At 42.0% G+C, this 22734-nt stretch overlaps 1 protein-coding gene across 3 annotated transcripts in view; it reads right to left on the bottom strand.

Annotated features, from left to right (window-relative positions):
• smurf2 (SMAD specific E3 ubiquitin protein ligase 2) overlaps positions 1–22734 on the bottom strand; it is a 335432-nt gene that overhangs the window by 13590 nt on the left and 299108 nt on the right. For all 3 annotated transcript variants that reach the window (XM_043715043.2, XM_043715044.2, XM_043715042.2), the window contains 4 exons: positions 21667–21770; positions 17996–18110; positions 10662–10840; positions 5844–5981 (listed from right to left, as the gene is read on the bottom strand). In XM_043715043.2, coding sequence (XP_043570978.1) covers positions 5844–5981; positions 10662–10840; positions 17996–18110; positions 21667–21770 — 536 coding nt within the window. The remainder of the gene's footprint in view (positions 1–5843; positions 5982–10661; positions 10841–17995; positions 18111–21666; positions 21771–22734) is intronic.

Raw genomic sequence — 22734 nt, forward strand, 5'->3', positions numbered from 1 at the left:
TTTACTAGGCAAAAGTTTAGATTAGACAGGTGCTTCACACCCACTCCAGTTACTTGCTCCACACCCACACCAGATCCCAGCTCCCAGCCCTGCCAAGTTTTCACCATCCCTCCAGACCTTCCCCTCACTGAGGACGAACGATCAGTCCTCAGCAAAGGACTCACCTTCATCCCCCTCCGTCCACGCATCAATGAATTTAATACACGCCGTGACGTCGAACACTTCTTCTGCCGCCTCCACCTCCAAGCTTACTTTCACAATCAGGATTCCCGCCCACCTTCCGAGGACCCCTTCGCCCACCTCCAAACACTGCATCCACCTGGACACCCCGCACTGGCCTATTACCTGCCCTTGACCTCTTCATTTCCAACTGCCGCTGGGACATTAACCGCCTCAACCTGTCTACCCCCCTCCCCCACTTCAACCTCTCACCCTCACAACGCGCAGCCCTTCAATCCCTCTGCTCCAATCCCAACCTCACCATCAAGCCAGCAGATAAAGGTGGCGCAGTGGTAGTCTGGCACACTGACCTCTACACCGCTGAAGCCAAATGCCAACTCGAGGACACCTCTTCCTACCGCCCCTTCGACCATGACCCCACCCCCCATCACCAAACCATCATCTCCCAGACCATACAGAACCTCATCACCTCAGGAGATCACCCACCCACAGCTCCCAACCTCATAGTCTGGGAACCCCGCACTGCCCGGTTCTACCTCCTTCCCAAGATCCACAAGCCTGACCACCCTGGCCGACCCATTGTCTCAGCATGCTCCTGCCCCACTGAACTCATCTCTACCTACCTTGACACTGTCCTATCCGCCCTAGTCCAGGAACTCCCCACATACGTTCAAGACAACACCCACGCCTTTCACCTCCTCCAAGACTTCCGTTTCCCCGGCCCCCAACGCTTCATCTTCACCATGGATATCCAATCCCTCTACACCTCCATCCGCCATGACCAGGGCCTCCATTTTTCCCTCTCCTGACGTCCCCAACAGTACCCTTCCACCGACACACTCATTCGTTTGGCCAAACTGGTCCTCACCCTTAACAATTTCTCCTTCGAATCCTCCCACTTCCTCCAGATCAAAGGGGTAGCCATGGGCACACGTATGGGCCTTAGCTATGCCTGTCTCTTTGTTAGCTACGTAAAACAGTCGATCTTCCATAATTACACCGGCACCACTCCCCACCTCTTCCTCCGCTCCATTGATGACTGCATTGGCGCCACCTCATACTCCCACGAGGAGGTTGAGCAATTCATCAACTTCACCAACACATTCCACCCTGACCTTAAAATTTACCTGGACCATCTCTGACACCTCCCTCCCCTTCCTGGACCTCTCCATCTCCATTAATGACGATCGACTTGACACTGACATTTTTTTACAAACCCACCGACTCCCACAGCTACCTGGATTATACCTCTTCCCACCCTACCTCTTGCAAAAATGCCATCCCGTATTCCCAATTCCTCCGCCGGATCTGCTCCCAGGAGGACCAGTTCCATCACAGAACACACAAATAGCCTCCTTCTTTAGAGACCACAATTTCCCTTCCCACGTGGTTAAAGATGCCCTCCAATGCATCTCGTCCACATCCTGCACCTCCGCCCTCAGACCCCACCCCTCCAACCGTAACAAGGACAGAACGCCCCTGGTGCTCACCTTCCACCCTACCAACCTTCGCATAAACCAAATCATCCGCAAACATTTCCGCCACCTCCAAAAAGACCCCACCACCAGGGATATATTTCCCTCCCCACCCCTTTCCGCCTTCCGCAAAGACCATTCCCTCCGTGACTACCTGGTCAGGTCCACGCCCCCCTACAACCCACCCTCCCATCCTGGCACCTTCCCCTGCTACCGCAGGAACTGTAAAACCTGCGCCCACACCTCCTCCCTCACCTCTATCCAAGGCCCTAAAGGAGCCTTCCACATCCATCAAAGTTTTACCTGCACATCCACTAATATCATTTATTGTATCCGTTGTTCCCGATGCGGTCTCCTCTACATTGGGGAGACTGGATGCCTCCTAGCAGAGCGCTTTAGGGAACATCTCCGGGACACCCGCACCAATCAACCACACCGCCCTGTGGCCCAACATTTCAACTCCCCTTCCCACTCTGCCGAGGACATGGAGGTCCTGGGCCTCCTTCACCGCCGCTCCCTCACCACCAGACACCTGGAGGAAGAACGCCTCATCTTCCTCCTCGGAACATTTCAACCCCAGGCCATCAATGTGGACTTCAACAGTTTCCTCATTTCCCCTTCCCCCCCATCTCACCCTAGTTCCAAACTTCCAGCTCAGCACTGTCCCCATGACCTGTCCTACCTGCCTATCTTCTTTTCCACCTATCCACTCCACCCTCCCTCCGCCCCCAATCTATCATCTTCATCCCCTCCCCCCCTTACCTATTGTACTCTATGCTACTTTCTCCCCACCCCCACCCTCCTCTAGCTTATCTCTCCACGCTTTAGCCTTTCTGCCTATATTCCTGATGAAGGGCTTTCGTTCGAAACGTTGATTTTACTGCTCCTCGGATGCTGCCTGAATTGCTGTGCTCTTCCAGTACCACTAATCCAGATCCTGGAAAAGTACAGGTCAGGCAGCATCCGAGGAGCAGGAAAATCGACATTTCGGGCAAATGGTCTTTACTCTCTAGCTACACCTATCTACCCATGCTGTCTGCTGGAGTTTCACCGACTCTGCAAATTGCCCTCCAGATAGTTGCAGCGGGGAAAAAAACACTTGTCAACCTCTTTCCAGAATGTTCCATGACAAAGGTGTGGAAAATAAAAGATGCAGTGGTTTTGTCAAGGTTGATTCCTGAGTTGCTCCATGACATAGTTCAGCGTGTTACAGACTGTTCTTGGGGATAAATAGAACATAACAGCGCAGTACAGCCCCTTCGACCCTCAATGTTGCGCTGACCTGTGAAACCAATCTGAAACCCATCTAAACCGCATTATTCAATTATCATCCATATGTTTATCCAATGACCACTTAAATGCCCTTAAAGTTGGCGAGTCTACTACTGTTGCAGGCAGTGCATTCCACGCAATTACTACTCTGAGTAAAGAAACCACCTCTGACATCTGTCCTAAATCTATCACCCCTCAATTTAAAGCTATGTCCCCTCTGCTAGCTATCACCATCCAAGGCAAAAGGTTCTCACTGTCCACCCTATTTAATCCTCTGGTCATCTTGTGTCTCTATTAAGTCACGTCTTAACCTTCTCTCTAACAAAAACAGCCTCAAGTCCCTCAGCCTTTCCTCATACAACCTTCCCTCCATACCAGGCAGGTCTGATAAACCACCTCTGCACCCTTTCCAATGCTTCCACATCCTTCCTATAATGCAGTAACCAGAATTGTATGCAATACTCCAAGTGCAGCCACGTCAGAGTTTTATACAACTACAACATGACCTCATGGCTCCGAAACTCTACTCCTTTACCAACAAAAGCCTTCATAACAACTCTATCAACCTGGGTGGCAACTTTCAGGTATTTATGCACACGGACACGGAGATCTGTCTGAGCACAGTGGCTCAGTGGTTAGCACTGCTGCCTCTCAGCGCCAGGGACCCGGGTTTGATTCCAGCCTCGGCCGAATGAGTGTGTGGAGTTTGCACATCATCCCATTGTCTGCCTGGGTTTCTTCCGGTTGCTCTGGTTTCCTCCCACAATCCAAAGATGTGCAGGTTAGGTGAATTGGCCATGCTAAATTGCCCACAGTGTTCAGGGATGTGTAGGTTAGGTGCATTAGTGAAGGGTAAATATAGGATAATAGGGTAGGTGAATGGGTCTCGGTGGGTTACTCTTCAGAGAGTTGGTGTGGACTTGAGCTGAAGATCCTGTAGGGATTCTATGACTCCAAAGAATCTCATCATTAGCCCAATACTCTATATTCATGTTACTCCTTCCAAAGTGACTCACCTCACACTTTTCCACATTAAACTCCATTTGCGACCTCTCTGCCCAGCTCTGCAATTTATATACATCCCTGTGTAACCTGCAACATCCTTCCACATTGTCCACAACTCCATTGACTTTAATGTCATCTGCAAGTTTACTATCCTTCTATGCCCTCATCCAGGTCATTTATAAAAATGACAAACAGCAGTAGCCCCAGATCACTGCAGTACACCACTAGTAATTGAACTCCAGGATGAATATTTCCCATCAACCACAACTCTTTGTCTTCTTACAGCTAGCCAATTTCTGATCCAAACCGCTAAATCACCCTCAATTTCATGCCTCCATATTTTCTGCAATAGCCTACCATGGGGAATCTTATCAAACACTTTACTGACATCCATATACACCACATCAACTGGTTTACCCTCATCCACCTGTTTTGTCACCTTCTCAAAGAACTCAATAAAGTTTGTGACACATGACCTACCCTTCACAAAACTGTGTCGACTATCCCTAATCAACATATTCCTTTCTAGATTATTATAAATCCTCTCTCTTTAAGGCTCACTGGTCTGTAATTACCAGGGTTGTCTCTACTCCCCTTCTTGAACAAGGGGATAACATTTACTATCCTCCAGTCTTCTGGCGCTATTCCTATAGACAATGATGACATAAAGATCAAAGCAAAAGGCTCTGCAATCTCCTCCCTAGCTTTGCAGAGAATCCTAGGATAAATCACATCTGGCCCAGGCAACTTATCTATTTTCACATTTTACAGAATTGTTAACAGCTCCTCCTTATGAACCTCAATTCCGTTTAGTCTAATAGCCTGTATCTCAGTATTCGCCTTGACTACGCTGTCTTTTTCCTGTGTGAAAAATATTCATCAGTATTCATACATGCGAAGTTAAAATTCAATCGTGGCTAGATGACCATCAACTCCATGAAAGATGCTCTTTGGTATGTTCAAAACCAATTGGCCTTCCATGGCTGCAGACTGCAACATTGCAAGATCCAGGGTTATGTGCTGAGGGACACATTAACGCTTGGGAAAACTGCAGAATAGGAACAAAAGGGTCAGCCACCATTGAAGGCCTTTCAGATATAATACATAGCGAGGCTAGAAACTGGATAAAGCCCCTCAGGCTGTCTGCTCAAGATGCAATGAACATCAAATATTAAGAAGAAATTGACTTGCTTTATGCCTCATGTAACATTAAGTAATATGTTTCTATAAATTTTATAAATTAAGTGTTATTTTGGAAATATAAACTTCCACATAATCAATTCTTCACTCACAAATAAAAGTATGTATTAAACAGAAACTGAATCCTTAGAATCCATACTTAATTTATTTCATAATTTAAAAATGCAAAAACAATTTTAAAAGATAGAAGACAGAAAACAGCACTCGGCTAAAATTAATAAGCAAAGATGAGAAGAAATGGATGAAAATGTGAACACGGATAAAGTGCACATGGGTTATTACATAGCAATGTGTTTGAGCCTCTCTGTTGTTTGGGGCTAATATTAAACTGCATTAGTCTCCAGATTTTTTAGAAAATCTGTTTATTCATGCTTTTTCAACACCAGAACTATGTTCTAAATTGTTGCAGAAATGGATCAGAAGTGAAATAATTGCAACAAATGTAGATTGGGTTCAGTTGACTCAGTGAAATCCCCAGGTACTGACTGATGTAGCCCTAATCAATTACACATCAAAGATGGCTGTCTCCTGGTACATATAGGTTGTTTACATTATGTTAAACCACAGTAAATCATAGTTTGCATCTAGCCATGCAAATATAAACCAAGAAGTCCCTTACAAATTATTTTGTTGCAGACTATTTTCTAATTGGATTAAAGTTTCATGAAGTAGAATCATAAAACAGCAGTAAGTGCTTGCTGTCTCTCTTACCGAACGTATTCTTTCTTGGTCTCCTCTGTTACAGGAATGCTTTTCCCATTTGGCTTTAGTTCATGTTGAATGATTTCTCCATAGGCATTGTGCTCCACACAGAATGTATGGTCCAAAACACCTGTGATGTCATTTTCACTGCATAGCAGAAAAACAAAACACTTGATCACAAACTTTTCAGCCCTCAAACTATTGCTGTTTTATGTCTAGTACACGTTCTGCATCATCAGTTGATAAAGAGGTCAAGATTTTCAGCCAAGGGAAAATGCATCAAACTCTTCTGTATACTTAACATACATTATTTTTCAACTTTCGTAATGGTACATGTCTTGGTAACAGTTCTCCATAAATATTGTCAGTCAGAACACAAATTGACAAATTAAGTGAAAAAGATTTGTGGCAAGTTTTGTCCCAATGAATTATTTTGCCAAACGCTTGTAGAACATTGCAGAATAAAGATGCTCAAACTGCAAGACAAAGATGCCATTAACATTGCTCATTTTTCAAACTTTGTAAATTCTTACAGAAACTCAAACAGCCTTTGAAGTTTTTAAACAAGAAAAATAATTATACAACCTACTAGAATTACCTAACCCAATTCAAAAAATGCTGTCCATTTTTTTGTCTTGCTTTTATTTCTTGTACTTTCACACTTTGCCCAAAGAAGCTGCTGTTGGTGAGCTTTTTTTTCTTTCCGAGCTGGAGTGGTATTGATATATTGTGGTGGTGGGGGCGCAGAGTGCTTATCGTTTTTGTTATACCTTTGTGTTTACAATGTCCTTTGGTTTCTTCCATTGCTTGTGTTTGGGGTGCAGCTCGAGCTGAAAGGGGAGGATGGAGGTGTGTGTAGGAAATGTAAGCACCCTCTGTAGGCAGGGGTTAGAGTCTCCCATTAAGTGCCTTGTGTTTTGCAGTTGTTTTGTTTTTTTGTAAATAGACTCTGTTAGTCTCCTTTTGAGCATGCTCAGCGTGTTGCAAGATGAATTCTTCCTCTTGACATGTCAAAGGTGATTGTAAAGAATCATGTTTAGCAGCATTCTTAAATGGTGCACCTGGAATATCAGAGGGATTCATTTACCAGTTAAAAGAAAAAAAGGTGTTGGCGAGGCTTAGAAAGGAGAGGGTGGATATCATCTTAGTGACAAGGAACACTTGAAGTTGCAGTAGGGTGGGTTTTTCTCATCGTTTAGTACTAGGGGCAGAGGAGTGGCAATACTCGTCCGGAAGGGTCTCCCATTTAATTTAATAGATTGCGTTAAAGATGATTATGGTCAGTTTGTTATTCTGAAGGCCCTTATACATGGTGAGGAATATGGTATTTTGAATGTCTACTGTCCTCCGGCTCACCCTCTTAAATTTCTGACTGATTTCCTCGACTAAGCTGATGGCCTTAGCGTCATGGCATATTATTAAGGGGGGGGGTGCTTTAATTGCCTTATGGATCCTGCGCTGGATAGAATACCCAAAGGTGCACCCCTCTCTCTCCCCCCCCCCCTCCCCCCAAAGCTTTCTTCACAATCTATGCAGTTAGGTGATCTGGGGTTGGTACACGTTTGGAGATGTTTATACCCATGGGCAGAGATTTTACATTCTTTTCCAATCCTCGTAAATGCCACACAAGGATTGATTATTTCATAACTCCTGTGGCTTCTTTAAATTTGGTGGTATCCTGTTCGATTGAGAATATTGCCATCTCTGATCATGCAGCGGGGTACTTAACGGTATCAAATGTATTAATTCATTTGGTTTTTTCTCAGGTTACAAGATCAATTTTTCAAAATCTGGAGTCTTGGGGAATACCGGACATTGAAGTGGGCACAGGGTGGCTCTCTTTATTTTGGCCTTAGTTGTCCCTAGTTTTGATCAGTTATTCAAGGCTAGTTTTGTTCATTTGTTTGACAAGATTAAACAAGACCTTCAAAGACAGGGGGCCCTTCCAATATCATGGCTAGGTTGAGTTGCTCTTCTTAAAATGAATGCTCTTCCTCGCTAATTATACCCTCTGCAAATGCTGCCCTTGTCTTTTCCTGGACAAATGTTTCGGAAATTAAATGTTTGGTTTAGTTCTTTTATTTGGCGCCATAAGAGGCCCCTTATCAAGCTTACGGAATTGCAAATACCCCAGGGGTCAGGAGGAGTGTATCTCCCAGATGTCAGAAGATACCAATTGAGCTCCCTTCTATCTTTTGAGAGCGACTGGGTCTGTGAGGACTCGGCATCGATATGGTTGGACATTGAGGCCTCCCAGGCAAAGTGTCCTCTTATTAACCAGCTGTTTTTGAAAAAAACGAGGATAGCTTTGGAACACTGCCGCAATCCAATAGTTATTAATACTGTCAAAGCGTGGAGGGCAATGAGACAGATGGAGGATAATATGTCTAAAACATCTTTCCATACTCCCATAGTTGGTATGCCAGGTTTCCGGCCAGGGACAATGGATCCCGGGTTTATGTCCTGGGCAGATAGGAGAGTCTCTCGTTTGGTGACCTGTTTGAAGTTTAAACATTGATGTCGTTTGATCAAATAACTCGTAAGTGTAGATTATCGAATAGGGACCTCTTCTGTTTTTTTCAGATCAGAGATTTTATCCAAAAAGAGACTACGCTTCTAACTGAGTGTTACAGATCTGGTACAGAAAAGAGGGTGCTTCAGGCCAAGAGCACTCTTTCAAGCGAATACTCTCTATCGTTTGTAAGGGGGAGGTTCCTCGGGTGACATTGAACAATTACGGGAGGTCTGGGAGAGAGAGTTGGGGGTGGAGATCACTCCTGAAACTTGGGAGGATATTTGTAAGAGTGCGAGGAAGATTTTAATATGTAATAGGACCCATGCTATGTAGTTAAAGATTCTTCGTAGGACTCATCTGGCCCCAGATTGTCTTGCAAAATTTAAGCAGGGTGCGTCTTCAATGTGCCCCAAATGTAAAATAAATATGGGTACCCTCACTCATTGTTTGTGGTCCTGCCACAGTGCCACATACTGGAGCACTGTGGCAGGAGTAATAGAGGGGATCTTGGGGACCGAAGACAAGGTGGACCCGGTTTTTCTTCTCCTGGATTTGCCAAATTTATCTCCCTTAGATGTACATGGGAGAAAGTTTTTAGTGTCCTCACTTTTTGTGCGAGGAAGAATGTTCTGGTGTGCTGGGTATCTGAGAACCCCCCGGGTCTATCGGGGTGGCATAAGTTAATTATGGAACACATTCCTTTGGACTTTCCTACAAACATGATGCACCAGAAAATGGAAAATTTTTATAAAACGTTGCAACTCTTTTTGAATTATTTGGAAGCAGACTTTCCGCCATTTTAATTAGGGCTTTGATCGAGCCATAGTGGTTTGGTTTAATAAGCCTAATGTCCTGAGGGAAAGAATTTCAAGCAAATATGGGTTTAACAATTGATGCTCTCAAAGGTTGAGAGCTGAGGTCTTGTTACGTTGAGTGGTGTTATTTATTTACTTATTTATTGATATGTAATGAGTGTAGCTGTGAGTTCTTTTGTAGAGTAGTATAGTAGTTGGTTTATTGTTGCGGTCGTTATAATGTTATATTTCCATATTTTTGTAATTTTATAATTTTGTAAAGAAATATTTTTTCAATAAAAGTATTTAGAAAAACAAAGTTAGAAATGGATGAAGTGTTCATTTTGATATTCACTGCAACTGATAATATTGGGGGGAAACGAACTATGAAAACAGATTCTACTTGCAAAGCAGTAACTTGCAAATGACATATACAAAATAGGATATGCTACTTTAAAAGTTAGCATTTGATACATGATTGAAAAGGGTCACAATGGTTTTTTTTGGTTCCCTTCACCCCTTTTGATTAATTCTACATTTTTTACATTCCTGCATTTCAGACCACTTGCATATGTAATTAATATTCTCCATGTCCCATGAACAGAACTATTCACAGATCGTTTCAGCTACTGGTTTTATGCTTTCAAAAGATCCTCTTGAGATTTGGAAGGCAGCAGGATCATTGTTTGGACTTTGTCTTTGATGTTAACCACAAAACACACAATAAACACTAATAGAAGATGCAAACAATACCAGTAATACAACAAACAGTTTTGCAGCAGTGAGCTTAATATTGTTCTGTGTAGAAGTGGAAAAAAACCAATTCTCATCTACTGTACTAAATAAATGAATGGCCATTTTCATGGTAACGATTCTTTATTCTTCTTCTATCTGCAGTTATGAATGTCACTGCGCCTGACTAATGGCCTTCAAAAATTATATTCAGCGATTTTGAATAAAAGGGATGATAGTAGTGATGAGGACCCAGTAAATTTGAATAGCCATTAATTCACACAGAGCTACCAATCAAAACTATATTAGGAAACTAATTTAAAAAGTCTTACTTCTGAACTGAATGGCTTTTTTCCTCCCTTGGAGGAGGGGTCAACAAGAATCACACTACTTGTTGCAACAGCACGTCAAGCGAAACTGACCCAGAACTTTGCTGATAGAAACCTGGTTTAACTTCAAATGCATCATGACAAAACGAAAAGACGATCGCATTGCACTCTGGATAAAAATAACTTCATCACTTGAGTGCATACACCTGTATGGGGTATTCTCAAGCACACTTTCTTGTCCACAACTGTTCTATTGGCTCTGGAGATGAAGTGGCGTGTGTAAACTCAGCTTTCAAAAACTATCAGATTTCTTCAAGCGAACCTTAAAGCAATCTCTGCTCTATCCAATTCCATTTTGAAATAATTTGATTTCACTTCTAATGGAGTCTAAAAGCAAATTACTGAAATTGCTGCATTGAATTAAGTAGCAGTAGATGTAAAGCAGGACTGTACGTACAGGATCCAGACTAAGCTGTTGTGTAGATCTGGGTCCACAGACTCCATGTCATCCAGTGTGATTGACTTTCCCAGCAGCTGTTTATAGAAGGGAAGAGTGAAGCCCCCATCGATGTAGTGTCCATGAAACACTGCCATCCCCATAATCCGACCAACAAAATGGAAATAAGATAAGTGTTCCTATTTTGAAGAAAATTTGAATTAAAAGTGAAATGGCAGTTAAAATTGCTTGCCTTCAATTAAAATTTTGTTAGGATTCTTTATCAAATAGATCAATCATCAATAAATTATACCAAAGGACAAAAATATCATCATCTTATGCTTTGATCCCATTCCTTTGTAATAAAGTTGTCAAAAATAAAAAGTTGACTTCAGAGTTCATATTAAAAATGTACATAGCCCATTTCCCCATACAACTTTTCTAGAGGTATTTGTCCTACTGTATTTTTCCTACAATAAGATCCAGACTACAAGTTTCCAACAAGAGTCTCACATTTACAAAGTACTTTTAAAAAAAAACTCAAAGGCACATGTTAAAAAGGCAGAAAATAACTGGCAGAGTAGACCAGCAGGAGACAGTCAGCAGGAGACAGTCAGCAGGAGACAGTCAGCAGGAGACAGTCAGCAGGAGACAGTCAGCAGGAGACAGTCAGCAGGAGACAGTCAGCAGGAGACAGTCAGCAGGAGACAGTCAGCAGGAGACAGTCAGCAGGAGACAGTCAGCAGGAGACAGCCCCGTCAACATGGTTCAGTCTGTCAGTCAAAATGGGACATCACAAGAATGGTGGTATGTCTTCCACATCAACCCAACTAGCCAAGTGCTCTACAACAGGAGACGTTATAATAGCTGAAGAGTAGAATTTGGAAATCTACTTTCAAAATATTTAATACCATAATTAATTAAAATTAAGATGGCCAAGCAGGTGATGTGTTGCAGCTGTAGTATGAGAGGTGTCACCGGTGTAATTCATACTGGCCACGTTTGCAGCAAGTGTTTGCTGGTTGAGGTATTTTGATTCAGAGTTCATGGGCTAGAGTCTGAGGAGTGAACACGGACAAATCAGGGATTGGGAGTGTTTCAGGAGACAATCACACCCCTTAAATGAATTATATTTGATCCGCAGTCACGGACACAGGGGTATGACTGTGAGTGAGGCAGACACTAGGATCCAAAATTTAGTTTTGTGCCCTTGTCCAATACATAGGAGGTTCTTCTCCCAGCGTGGACATGGACACAGACTGCAGAGAGGATGGGCAAACTGACAAAAGCATCAGGGTACAGAGTGTTATTCAAGTTGGTTGAGGGGATGGGAAAAGAGAAATGAAATAGTAATAGGGGATAGCATAATTAAGGGAATAAATACTGTTCTTTGCAGCAAAGGGAGTGCCAAAGGTCGTGTTGCCTACCTGGTGCTAAGGTTAAGGACATCTCTTCTGGACTGAATAGGAATTGGAATGGGAGAGGAAGAATCCAGTTCTCATGATCCCTCTAAGGAGCAGTCTCATAGATAGGACTAGGAAAGAAGTTCTGCTTAGGGATTTATGAGCAGTTCGGGCTAAATTAAAATGTAGAGCTACGAAAGTAATCTTAGGATTACTACCTGAGCAATGTGGAGAAAAAAGGATTTTGATTCATGGAGCACTGATGCCCGTACTGGGAAAGAGAGCTAATTCATTGGAACGGGCTTCATTTTAACCATGCTCGATCAGTATTCTGGTAAATCATACAACTTGGGTTGAATGTAGGGTAAATAAGTGGAAGACATGGGTAGTGATGGGACAAACGAAAATCAAAGTGTAACAGGAAGGGACAAATAATAAAAGCAGAAGCATGCAGCAGAAATTAAGAACCAGAATAAGCAGTAATAGTAAAAAGTCAAAGTTTAAGGCTCATTATCTGAATATACACAGCATGCGTACCAAGGTAATGAGTATACAGCACAGAGAGAAATATATGTATATGACTTGATAGCCTATATAGACGTGGCTGCTGGGTGACCAGGACTGGGAATCAATATTCAAGACATCTCAGAAAAATAGGCAAAAAGGAAAAGCAGTTTGGGTAGCACTGTTAATAAACGATGGGATCAGTGCAGTAGTGAACAGCAATATGGGTGCAATTAACCACAATGTGGAATCAGTTTGGGTGGAAGTATGGAATAGCTAGGGAAAGAAGTCACAGGTGGGTCATCCTAGACCCGAAAGAGTTGTATCAATATAGGATAAAATATACAGCAGGAAATAATGGAGGTATACAAGGTGGATGCTACGATCAACATGGGTGTTCTTAACCTTCACATCAAATGGACAAATCAAATGGACAAGGGTAACATGAATGATGAACTTGAAGAGTGCTTACAGCAATATATTGCACAGCTTACCTGGGAACAGGCTATTTTAGATCTAGTAATATGTAATGATGTAGGATTAATAAGCGGACTCAGACAACAATCCTGTTGGGGATAGCATTTATGACATGATAGAATTTCAAGTTCTGCTTGATTGATAGCAACTTGGGTCCTTAATCAGTGTACTCAAATACAGGCATTTATTGAGGCAGGAGGAAAAAGTTTCTAAAGCGGGCTGGGAAAATAGATTAAGAGGATGGCCAGCAGATGAATAGTAACAGACAATGAATAATGCTAAATAATTTATTCTGGTCAAAAAGGACTTCATTAAAAGTATGAAGTAGCTATGGTTAACAAAGGCACTCAAGGAGAGTATCCCATCAAAAACTAAAAGATACAAAGTGGTGAAATAAGTGGCAACCTAGAGGATTGGATTCCTTCATGGGAGCACAAGATGGTGCCTATGGAGTCATCAACGTAGCGGAGGAAGAGGTGGGGAATGGTGCCAGTGTAACTACGAAAGATGGCCTGTTCGATGGTAACCGACAAAGAGACAGGGATAGCTGGGACACATGGCTACCTCTTCGTTTGGAGATTCAAAGGAGAAATTATTGAGGGTGAGGACCAGTTCAGTCAAACAAATGAGAGTGTGGGTGGAAGGGTATTGGTGGGGATGTTGGGAGAGGAAGAAACAGAGGGCTTGGAGGTCCTGGTCATGGTGAATGGAGGTGTATAGGGACTGGATGTCCGTGGTGAAGATGAGGCATTGGGGGCCAGGGAACCAAAGTCCTGGAGGAGGGGGATATGGGTGGTATCCTGAATGTATGTGGGGAGTTCCTGGACCAGGGGGATAGGACAGTATCGAGATAGGTGGAGATGAATTCAGTGGGGCAGGAGCAGGCTGAGACAATGGGTCGGCCGGGGTTGTCAGGCTTGTGGATCTTGGGTAGGAGGTAGAATTGGGTGGTGCAGAGTTCCCAAACAATGTGGTTGGAAGTTATGGGTGGGAGACCCCTGAGGTATGGGAGATGATGGTTAGTGATGGGAAGTGAGGTCATGGTCAAGGGGGCAATAGGAGGTGGTGTCTTGAAGTTAGTGTCTGGCTTCAGTGGTGTAGAGGTCAGTGTGCCAAACTACCATCGCTCCCTCCCCCACCTTTGGCCATGCTGGTTTGGTGGTGATGGTGAGGTTGGGGTTGGAACGGAGGGAGTGGAGAGCTGTGCGTTGTGAGGGTGAGAGGTTGTAGTGGTGATGGAGGTGGACAGATTGAGGCAGTCAATATCACAGCTGCAGGTGGAAATAAAGAGATTGAGGACAGGTACCAGATGGCACGGGGTATCCAGGTGGATGGGGTGAGTTGGAGGCGGGCGAATGGGTGCTCAGAAGGTGGGCTGGAGTCTGGATGGAAAACGTAAGCCCTGAGTCTTGATGTTGGCTAGGAGAATATTAATGTCCATTTCGAGAGGCAAGGTTTGATCAGGGATAATGAGCATGGCTTTGTCAGAGCGAGGTGATACCTAAGAAATTTGGTAGAACTTTGAGAAGGTGACCAGGTGTTTGGATGAGGGTAGGGGTGTTGTTGTTGTTTACATGGATTTCAGCAATGCCTTTAACAAGATCCTAAGGGAAACTGATAAAGAAGAGAAAAGCTCATGGGATCCATGGTACCTTTGCAAGATGGATCCAAAATTGGCTGAGTGGGATAAGACAAAGGGTGGTGGTAGAGGCTGTTTGTGTGATTGGTGTGTGGCTGTAGTTACGTACCTCTGCTGGATCCCTTATTGTTTGAAATGTTCTTAAACAATGTAGATGAGTGTCTTTTGGGTGGGGGTGTTGATGATATGTAAGTTTGCAGAATCTATGATGTAAAGATTGGTCAGGTTGTTGACACTGAGGAAGGTGGTCTTAAATTACAGATTGGTCAGATGGGCAGATCAATGGCAAATGGAATTGACACGTATGAGGTGATGCACTTTGGAAGAAGAAAGTCGTCAAGGGAGTACTCAGTGCATGGCAAGACAACAGGAAGCTCAGACGACCACAGCAATCTAGGGGCTCTTGTCCACAGACCCCTGAAGGTGGCAGACAGGGTAATAGGGTAGTTAAGATGACATTTAGGACATTTGCCTTTATCAGTCATGGAATAGATTACAATAGATTAGGGAGGTCATGTTGGAGCTCTACACAACTTTGGTGAGGCCACATACTATAGCCACATTCTAAGTCCTCACACTATAGGAAGGATGTGACTGTACTGGCGGGGATGCAAAGGAGATTCACCAGATATTGCCAGGGATGGAGCATTTCAGCTCTGAAGAAAGGCTGAATAGGGTCAGATGTTTGCTTTGGAGCAGAGAAGGTTGAGGGGGAACGTGGTAGAGATGCATAAAATTATGAAAGGCATAGACAGGGTGAATTCAAAGCAGCTATTGCCCTTCGTTGAAAGGTCAATAACAAGAGGGCATAATTTTAAAAGGAAAGGCGGGGTTTTAGAGGGAATTTGAGGAAAACCTATTTTTCACAGAGTGATGAAAGGTCTGGAATGCATTGCCTGGAAGGGTAGTTGAGGTGGGAACCCTCACAATCTTTAAGAAGTATTTGGATGAGCACTTGGCGTCGTAATATTCAAGGCTATGGGTCTAGTGCAAGAAAGTGGAACTAGCGTAGGTAGTATATTTATGATGGGACAAATTTGATGGGCCGATGACGTTTTCTGATTGTATGAGATAAGCAATGTGCGAAGAGGAGGAAAGAACCTGTAGCAGTCTCTACCACGAGGGACAAAGTATTTGACAAACTAATTGACTGAAAGCAGACAAGTGACCAGATGATCTGCATTCAAGGATTTTAAAGGAAGTAGCTACAGAGACAGTGGAGGCATTGGTCGAAATATTCTAGAACTCAGAGTTCCAGCAGATTTGTAAACTGCAGATATGATGTCCCTGTTCGAGAAGAGAAGGAGACCTGTCATAGGGATTAGAGCTGGCGCCACAACACTAATGACTTGGACAGGGAAAGTGAACATATTAGCTGCAATTTTGTGGACGACACAAAAACAGTTGGGAAGGTGAGTGGTGAGGATGAAACAGTGTGGAAAAGGTGAAGTTATGCACCTTGGCAGGATTAATAGAAGAGCTGAATGTTATTTAAGTGGAGAAAGCTGCAGCACTGAGGAATTTGGGATTTTTGTACATCAAAAAACTAGTGTACAAGCTAATAGGAAAGGCAAATGGCATGTTAGCATTTATTTCAAAGAAAACAGAGTACAAAAATAGAGAAGAAAATGTGTTGCTGGAAAAGCGCAGCAGGTCAGGCAGCCTCCAAGGAGCAGGAGAATCGACATTTCGGGCATGAGCCCTTCTTTGGGCTCATGCCCGAAACGTTGATTCTCCTGCTCCTTGGATGCTGCCTGACCTGCTGCGCTTTTCCAGCAAAACATTTTCAGCTCTCATCTCCAGCATGTGCAGTCCTCACTTTCTCCTACAAAAATAGAGAAGTATTGATAAATTTATACAAGGCACTAGTTATAACACACCTAGTCTGGTCCCCTTATCTAAAGAAAGATATACTAGCATTGTTGGTAGTCCAGAGATGGTTCATCACATTGATCTTGGATATGGTAGATTTTTCTTATGCAAAGAGGTTGAGAAGGGTAAGAATGTACTCACTGGAGTTTAGAAGAATAAGAGGACACATTACTGAAACATATAAAGATGATTACAGGGTTTGACAAGGTAAATGCATTGTTTCTCCTTGTGAGAGAACCTGGGACCGCTGGACATAATTTGAGTAAGGGGTCTCCCAATTAGGACAGAGATGAGGAATTACTTCTCTTAGAGGGTAGTGAATCTGCAATTAGTGGTCACTGAAAATTGCTAAGACCATCATATTAAGTATACTCAAAGCTGAGACAGCCAGAATTTTAAACAGTAAGGGAATCTAGGATTAGGGGGACAAAATCAAGAAAGTGGAGTTGAGGACCATCAGATCAGCCATGATTTCAGTGACTTGCAGAACAGACTCCTTGGGTCAAATTCAATTTTTAGCAACCTGCCTTCAGTTGAACGCAGAGAGTTTTAAAATGATTAAATTTGTCTAATTAATAAGAATCGTTCAATTAACTTCATGTCAACTAAGAAAATACTGCTGACTACTGCCCTCAGTTTTGTTTCTTCTTCCTCCCCCTTCTTTAGGTTCTCTGCACCACAAGTCATTCCTCAGCCAACCTTACTGGAAAAGCTTAAATGTAAACTTGTATATCAGTGATCTACTAGAACGTCACAGACAAACTTTGGTTTAACTTGCTGTTAACTTATCTGCAGACAAATTTGTTCTTCTGTTAGATATAAATTTTGTTTTTGGTTGAATGTAATCTCCCACTGGCTCATATTTTCCAATATGATTGCCATTCTACCTATGTCAAATGAAACTATAATCAGTAGAATGGAAAAAAAAATAGTTTTTTTCACCATCTACCTCAATAAAATTAGAATTTTCAAAGAGCACCAATAACAGTTTTCTAACTATGAGCTTAGATTCCAGGGGGACTGTAAATATAATAATTCAAATGAACAGTTGATAGAAACTTCAACTTTTAAAATCTTGTTTAGGTACTGAACAGAATTACAACTATGCATTTAAAATCTAACAACTGTCCTGTGTTCATCCCTTAAATTTCACTATAGTTAAATTTTAAAAATATGATCGCTCACATTCAACCCATATCCATCGACAGCCAATTACTTCACCAGGCAGAGAACATTACTGAAAGCATTCACACATATGCACAAAGATCCATAGGCTAATGATTAAACAAGCTCCTTCTGCTTCCAGAGGTTAGTCTCAGTGCTCTGCTTGCAATAATTAGTTACAAGGTGTGCAGCCTCCTGGTTATTCTTATCTTACTTTGAAATAGCAGACCACCACTCCAATAATTATGCAGTGGAGCTGCAAGGGTATTTCAATTAAAAGATGATCTTCTGCTTACAGGATTGACCGCAGAGTCTGGGTTGATCTGTAATGTGTAGATGTCATCTCTGGAGTACTGGAAGAGTCCATAGTATGGGTTCAACATTTCATGAGACAAAAGATAAAGCCATTCCCTGCAAGAAAGAAAGTAGGCGGCTTTTGTTTAATATTTATGATATTCAGTGGCAATCTTATAGTAAGTTACAGGAAGTTTTGCTTTACAAGGACGAGAGAGCACATAACAATATATTCTTCCATCATTAAAAGTCCATAAGACCATAAGATATAGGAACGGAAGTAAGTCCATTTGGCCCATCGAGTCCACTCTGCCATTCAATCATGGCTGATTGGCATTTCAACTCCACTTACCCGCATTCTCCCCGTAGCCCTTAATTCCTTGTAACATCAAGAATTTATCAATCTCTGCCTTGAAGACATTTAGCGTCCCCGCCTCCACTGCACTCTGCGGCAATGAATTCCACAGGCCCACCACTCTCTGGCTGAAGAAATGTCTCCGCATTTCTGTTCTGAATTTAGCCCCTCTAATTCTAAGGCTGTGTCCACGGGTCCTAGTCTCCTCCCCCAACGGAAACAATTTCCTAGCGTCCACCCTCTCCAAGCCATGTATTATCTTGTAAGTTTCTATTAGATCTCCCCTTAATCTTCTAAACTCCAATGAATACAATCCCAGGATCCTCAGCCGTTCCTCATATGTTAGACCTACCATTCCAGGGATCATCCATGTGAATCTCCGCTGGACACGCTCCAGTGCCAGTATGTCCTTCCTGAGGTGTGGGGAACAAAACTGGACACAGTAGTCCAAATGGGGCCTAACCAGAGCTTTATAAAGTCTCAGTAGCACACCAGTGCTTTTATATTCCAACCCTCTTGAGATAATTGACAACATTGCATTCGCTTTCTTAATCACGGACTCAACCTGCATGTTTACCTTTAGAGAATCCTCAACTAGCACTCCCAGATCCCTCTGTACTTTAGCTTTATGAATTTTCTCACCACTTAGAAAGTAGTCCATGCTTGTATTCTTTTTTCCAAAGTGCAAGACCTCGCATTTGCTCACATTGAATTCCATCAGCCATTTCCTGGACCACTCTTCCAAACTGTCTAGATCCTTCTGCAGCCTCCCCACTTCCTCAGTACTACCTGCCTGTCCACCTAACTTTGTATCATCGGCAAACTTCACTAGAATGCCCCCAGTCCCTTCATCCAGATCATTAATATATAATGTGAACAGCTGCAGCCCCAACACTGAACCCTGCGGGACACCGCTTGTCACCGGCTGCCATTCCGAAAAAGAACCTTTTATCCCAACTCTCTGCCTTCTGTCAGACAGTCAATCCTCAATCCATACCAGTAGCTCACCTCGAACACCATGGGCCCTCACCTTGCTCAGCAGCCTCCCATGTGGCACCTTATCAAAGGCCTTTTGGAAGTCTAGGTAGACCACATCCACTGGTTTCCCCGTCTAACCTACTTGTCACCTCTTCAAAGAACTCCAACAGGTTTGTCAGGCATGACCTCCCCTTACTAAATCCATGTTGACTTGTTCTAATCCGACCCTTCTCTTCCAAGAATTTAGAAACCTCATCCTTAATGATGGATAGGTAAATGCATAGGTAAATGTGCTCCTTCAGAGATACAAAATACAAATGCTCTGCAATGTTAAAATCAATTACCAGGTCAGAGCATTTTTCTTCCACTTTTAAATCATTTAAAGCCTTTTAAGTTCAGTTCAAGCATCACCTAACTGTAAAATACCTTGAGAATGTAATAGTTCTGAAGCTCATGGCATAAATTGGCAGGAGGAAACAAATTCCTTCAGTAAAAAAATAGGCCTTATAAAATGTTATTCAATCACCACAATTGTTTGCAGAATTTAAATAAAATGTTTCCACATTGCAAAGACTATCCTCAAAGTGGTACAGATAATATTACTCCGACCAGGCAATCTACATAATCATTGGCCAGCTATGTCTACCTGTATGGACATATATTCAGGACTGAAGCAAGCACAGCATTTACTATCAAGCCAATCTTGAGCTGTTTGGCATTTGATCTTATCATAAATTTGGACTAGATTTTAGCCAAGCATTATGACCAAACTAAATCAGATGATGGAAATAAGGAGGCAGTGATAAAAATTTTAAAAATATTTGCACTAAATAACAACAGGTAATGTGCTACCATTAAAGAAAACACAGCTAAACTAAAGCTAAAACTAAATTAGAAGACGAAACTGAAGCATAAAGAGATGGCAGGCTTAATACAAGAGAACTTTTGTGCACAACTATATTTATTTTATGAGCATAGTGCTAATAATTACAGTAACCAAACATTGTTAATTTCTTTTTTCCATGTAATTTCCCCTCTCTCCCCAAGTGATAGAGTGCTTGAGGTAAAATAATACAAAGTCAGCCAGTCCTTGGGAAAATCAAACTCTTGTATTGACCTGCTGACAATCCAGGGGTATTAATCACACTAACAGTAATTCACTAAACAGGAAAACCTGCCCATTGGTTAAAGTTGTTTACTTCAGGGAGGGAGAGAATTTAATTAAAATAGATTATGTAAGGGAAAGCAGAAAGAAACTAAATTACAAGTTCTGCAAATCATTCAACCTGTTAGTAACTAAAGCAGCAACTTTCCAAGTTCGACCTTCAGTCTGTACTGAGTTAGAAACTCTCAGCTGCTGTTCAGTGAAAACAGCGGAATTTGTTTTCGGGCCCCTAGAATTCCTGTCCCTGTTCAGTGCTGCAAGCAGAATTATGAAGGTCCGCAAAAAATGGCATTAGGTTCAGCTATGATACATCCACATGCAAACAGTCAGAATCTGCCAATGCTTGCCATGAAATTTGTGCATTAAGAATGACTACTCAGGTGACTAACACCATGAAATTATGCCAGGAAAGAATCAGCACCTTCAGTAAAAGGTAACAACTACAGAACAAGAGGAGAGACAAAAATGACATTCAAAACTAAATTAAAGTGCAAAGTATTATGTAATTCCATGTGGTCGTGTTTGGGGTTGGTATATTTCTATGTACAGGAAGGTATCCACTAGGTGGTGCTACATACAAAACCATTTAAAACTGACTGCTATCACAGAGCAAAATTACTATCTAATAACTGGGAAAGCAACAATACAAACATGTCAGTTAGTAACTTCCCATAACAATACTCACTATTTACTTGGTGGTTAAGATCATTTCCATATAACACCAGAATGAATGTTGCCTTAAGTCTACCATGATGAGTATTAAATTAAAGCGCAGAAACTTAATTCTCAGCTGCAGCAAGTAGTGTACACTCAGATCAACCACAATCCACACAAAGGTTTCAAGCTACAATTTACAAATTAGCAGTCAGAAGACGTCACATGCCCCAGGAGGTAGGGCATCATCTCTGAAGTGCCCCAAATTGTGAATTTTGTGTCTTTTCTGCCTTGTCCATTCAAGGGTAATCAGACAGATTAACATTTCAGCTCAAAGAAGAAAATTCTAGAAAGTGACCTTGTACCACTATTATGCATCTTAATGAATTGTTACAGTAGCAATGGTCAATTGACTTTGATTTCAGTAGCAATCCTACACACAGCTTATGGCAGCGGGTCCAGTGAAAAGAGGGGCAACTCATTTTTATAAATCTTCAATGCTGTAGATTAACATTATTTACCTAGCAACGCCTCCATAATCTAATCCTTCTTCACCACGGAATTTTACCATTAATCGTTTCCATAAATCTTTCGGTCTCATCTTCATTACTTGCCTATAAGACTCCTGGAAATAGAATATTCGACTATTTGTTAGTTAAAACATTGATCTAAATTATGAACCAAAGAATGAAATACTATAAAATGTAAAATCCCATTTCAAGTATTAAAAAAAAATCATTTGCAGCTTCCATTCCAAAAACATATCACTGTTGACAAAAGGGCACCTGAAAGCAATCCAATCCACATTATGCTTAATAAACACGATATACAATAGCATTCTGAGGAGCTTACTGAATACATGCTGCTGTGATGATTGAGTAATAAAATGCCATTTTTTTGAGACTAAATGTTCCAATGGCAATTAAATACTCTAAGGAACCTGATCAAGGAGGAGGAAGGAACCCTAAGTTAAAAAAGTTCTGTGTATGTCAGCAACACTGGCCCCTTTCAGATGACTATTTAGTGAAAGAGTGGGGAGACTACGACATACTGGTATTGTGGCTGGACTGGTAATCCAGAGGCCCAGAGTAATGTTTTAGGGATATGATTTCCAATCTAATTTTGATTACAGATTAAATTTGAATTTAATTAACCTATGTGGAACATAAAGCTGATCTTAATAACAAAGCTCATTATAATAATCAATTGTTGTAAAAACTGATCTGATTCACCAATGTCCTTTAAGGAAGCTAATCTGCTATCCTTACCCTACAAATAACTCCAGATCTTAGGGATGGACAACAAATAATGGTACAGTGAGTACTGCTTACATCCATGAAAGAACTGAAGAAAATGTTAAGAATATTGAATCTTTACCCAGTTACAATCAGATTCATATATTCGTTTTAATTAAAAAGATAAGCAAACAAATAAATTAAGAAAATAAAATTAAATTTATCTTTGCAATACACAAATAGCAAAGTATAGAAGACAGCTCCAGTCAAGGAAAGCACAATGGAGAAGCCAGACACAATTTGGTGGACTATTTAGAATGCAAGTCACAGCCATCACACACCTGGTCACAACTC

The sequence above is a fragment of the Chiloscyllium plagiosum genome, unplaced genomic scaffold, assembly GCF_037043375.1.
Source record: "Chiloscyllium plagiosum isolate Xiang-an unplaced genomic scaffold, Cpla_swu_hap1 HiC_scaffold_25, whole genome shotgun sequence".
NCBI lineage: Eukaryota > Metazoa > Chordata > Chondrichthyes > Orectolobiformes > Hemiscylliidae > Chiloscyllium > Chiloscyllium plagiosum.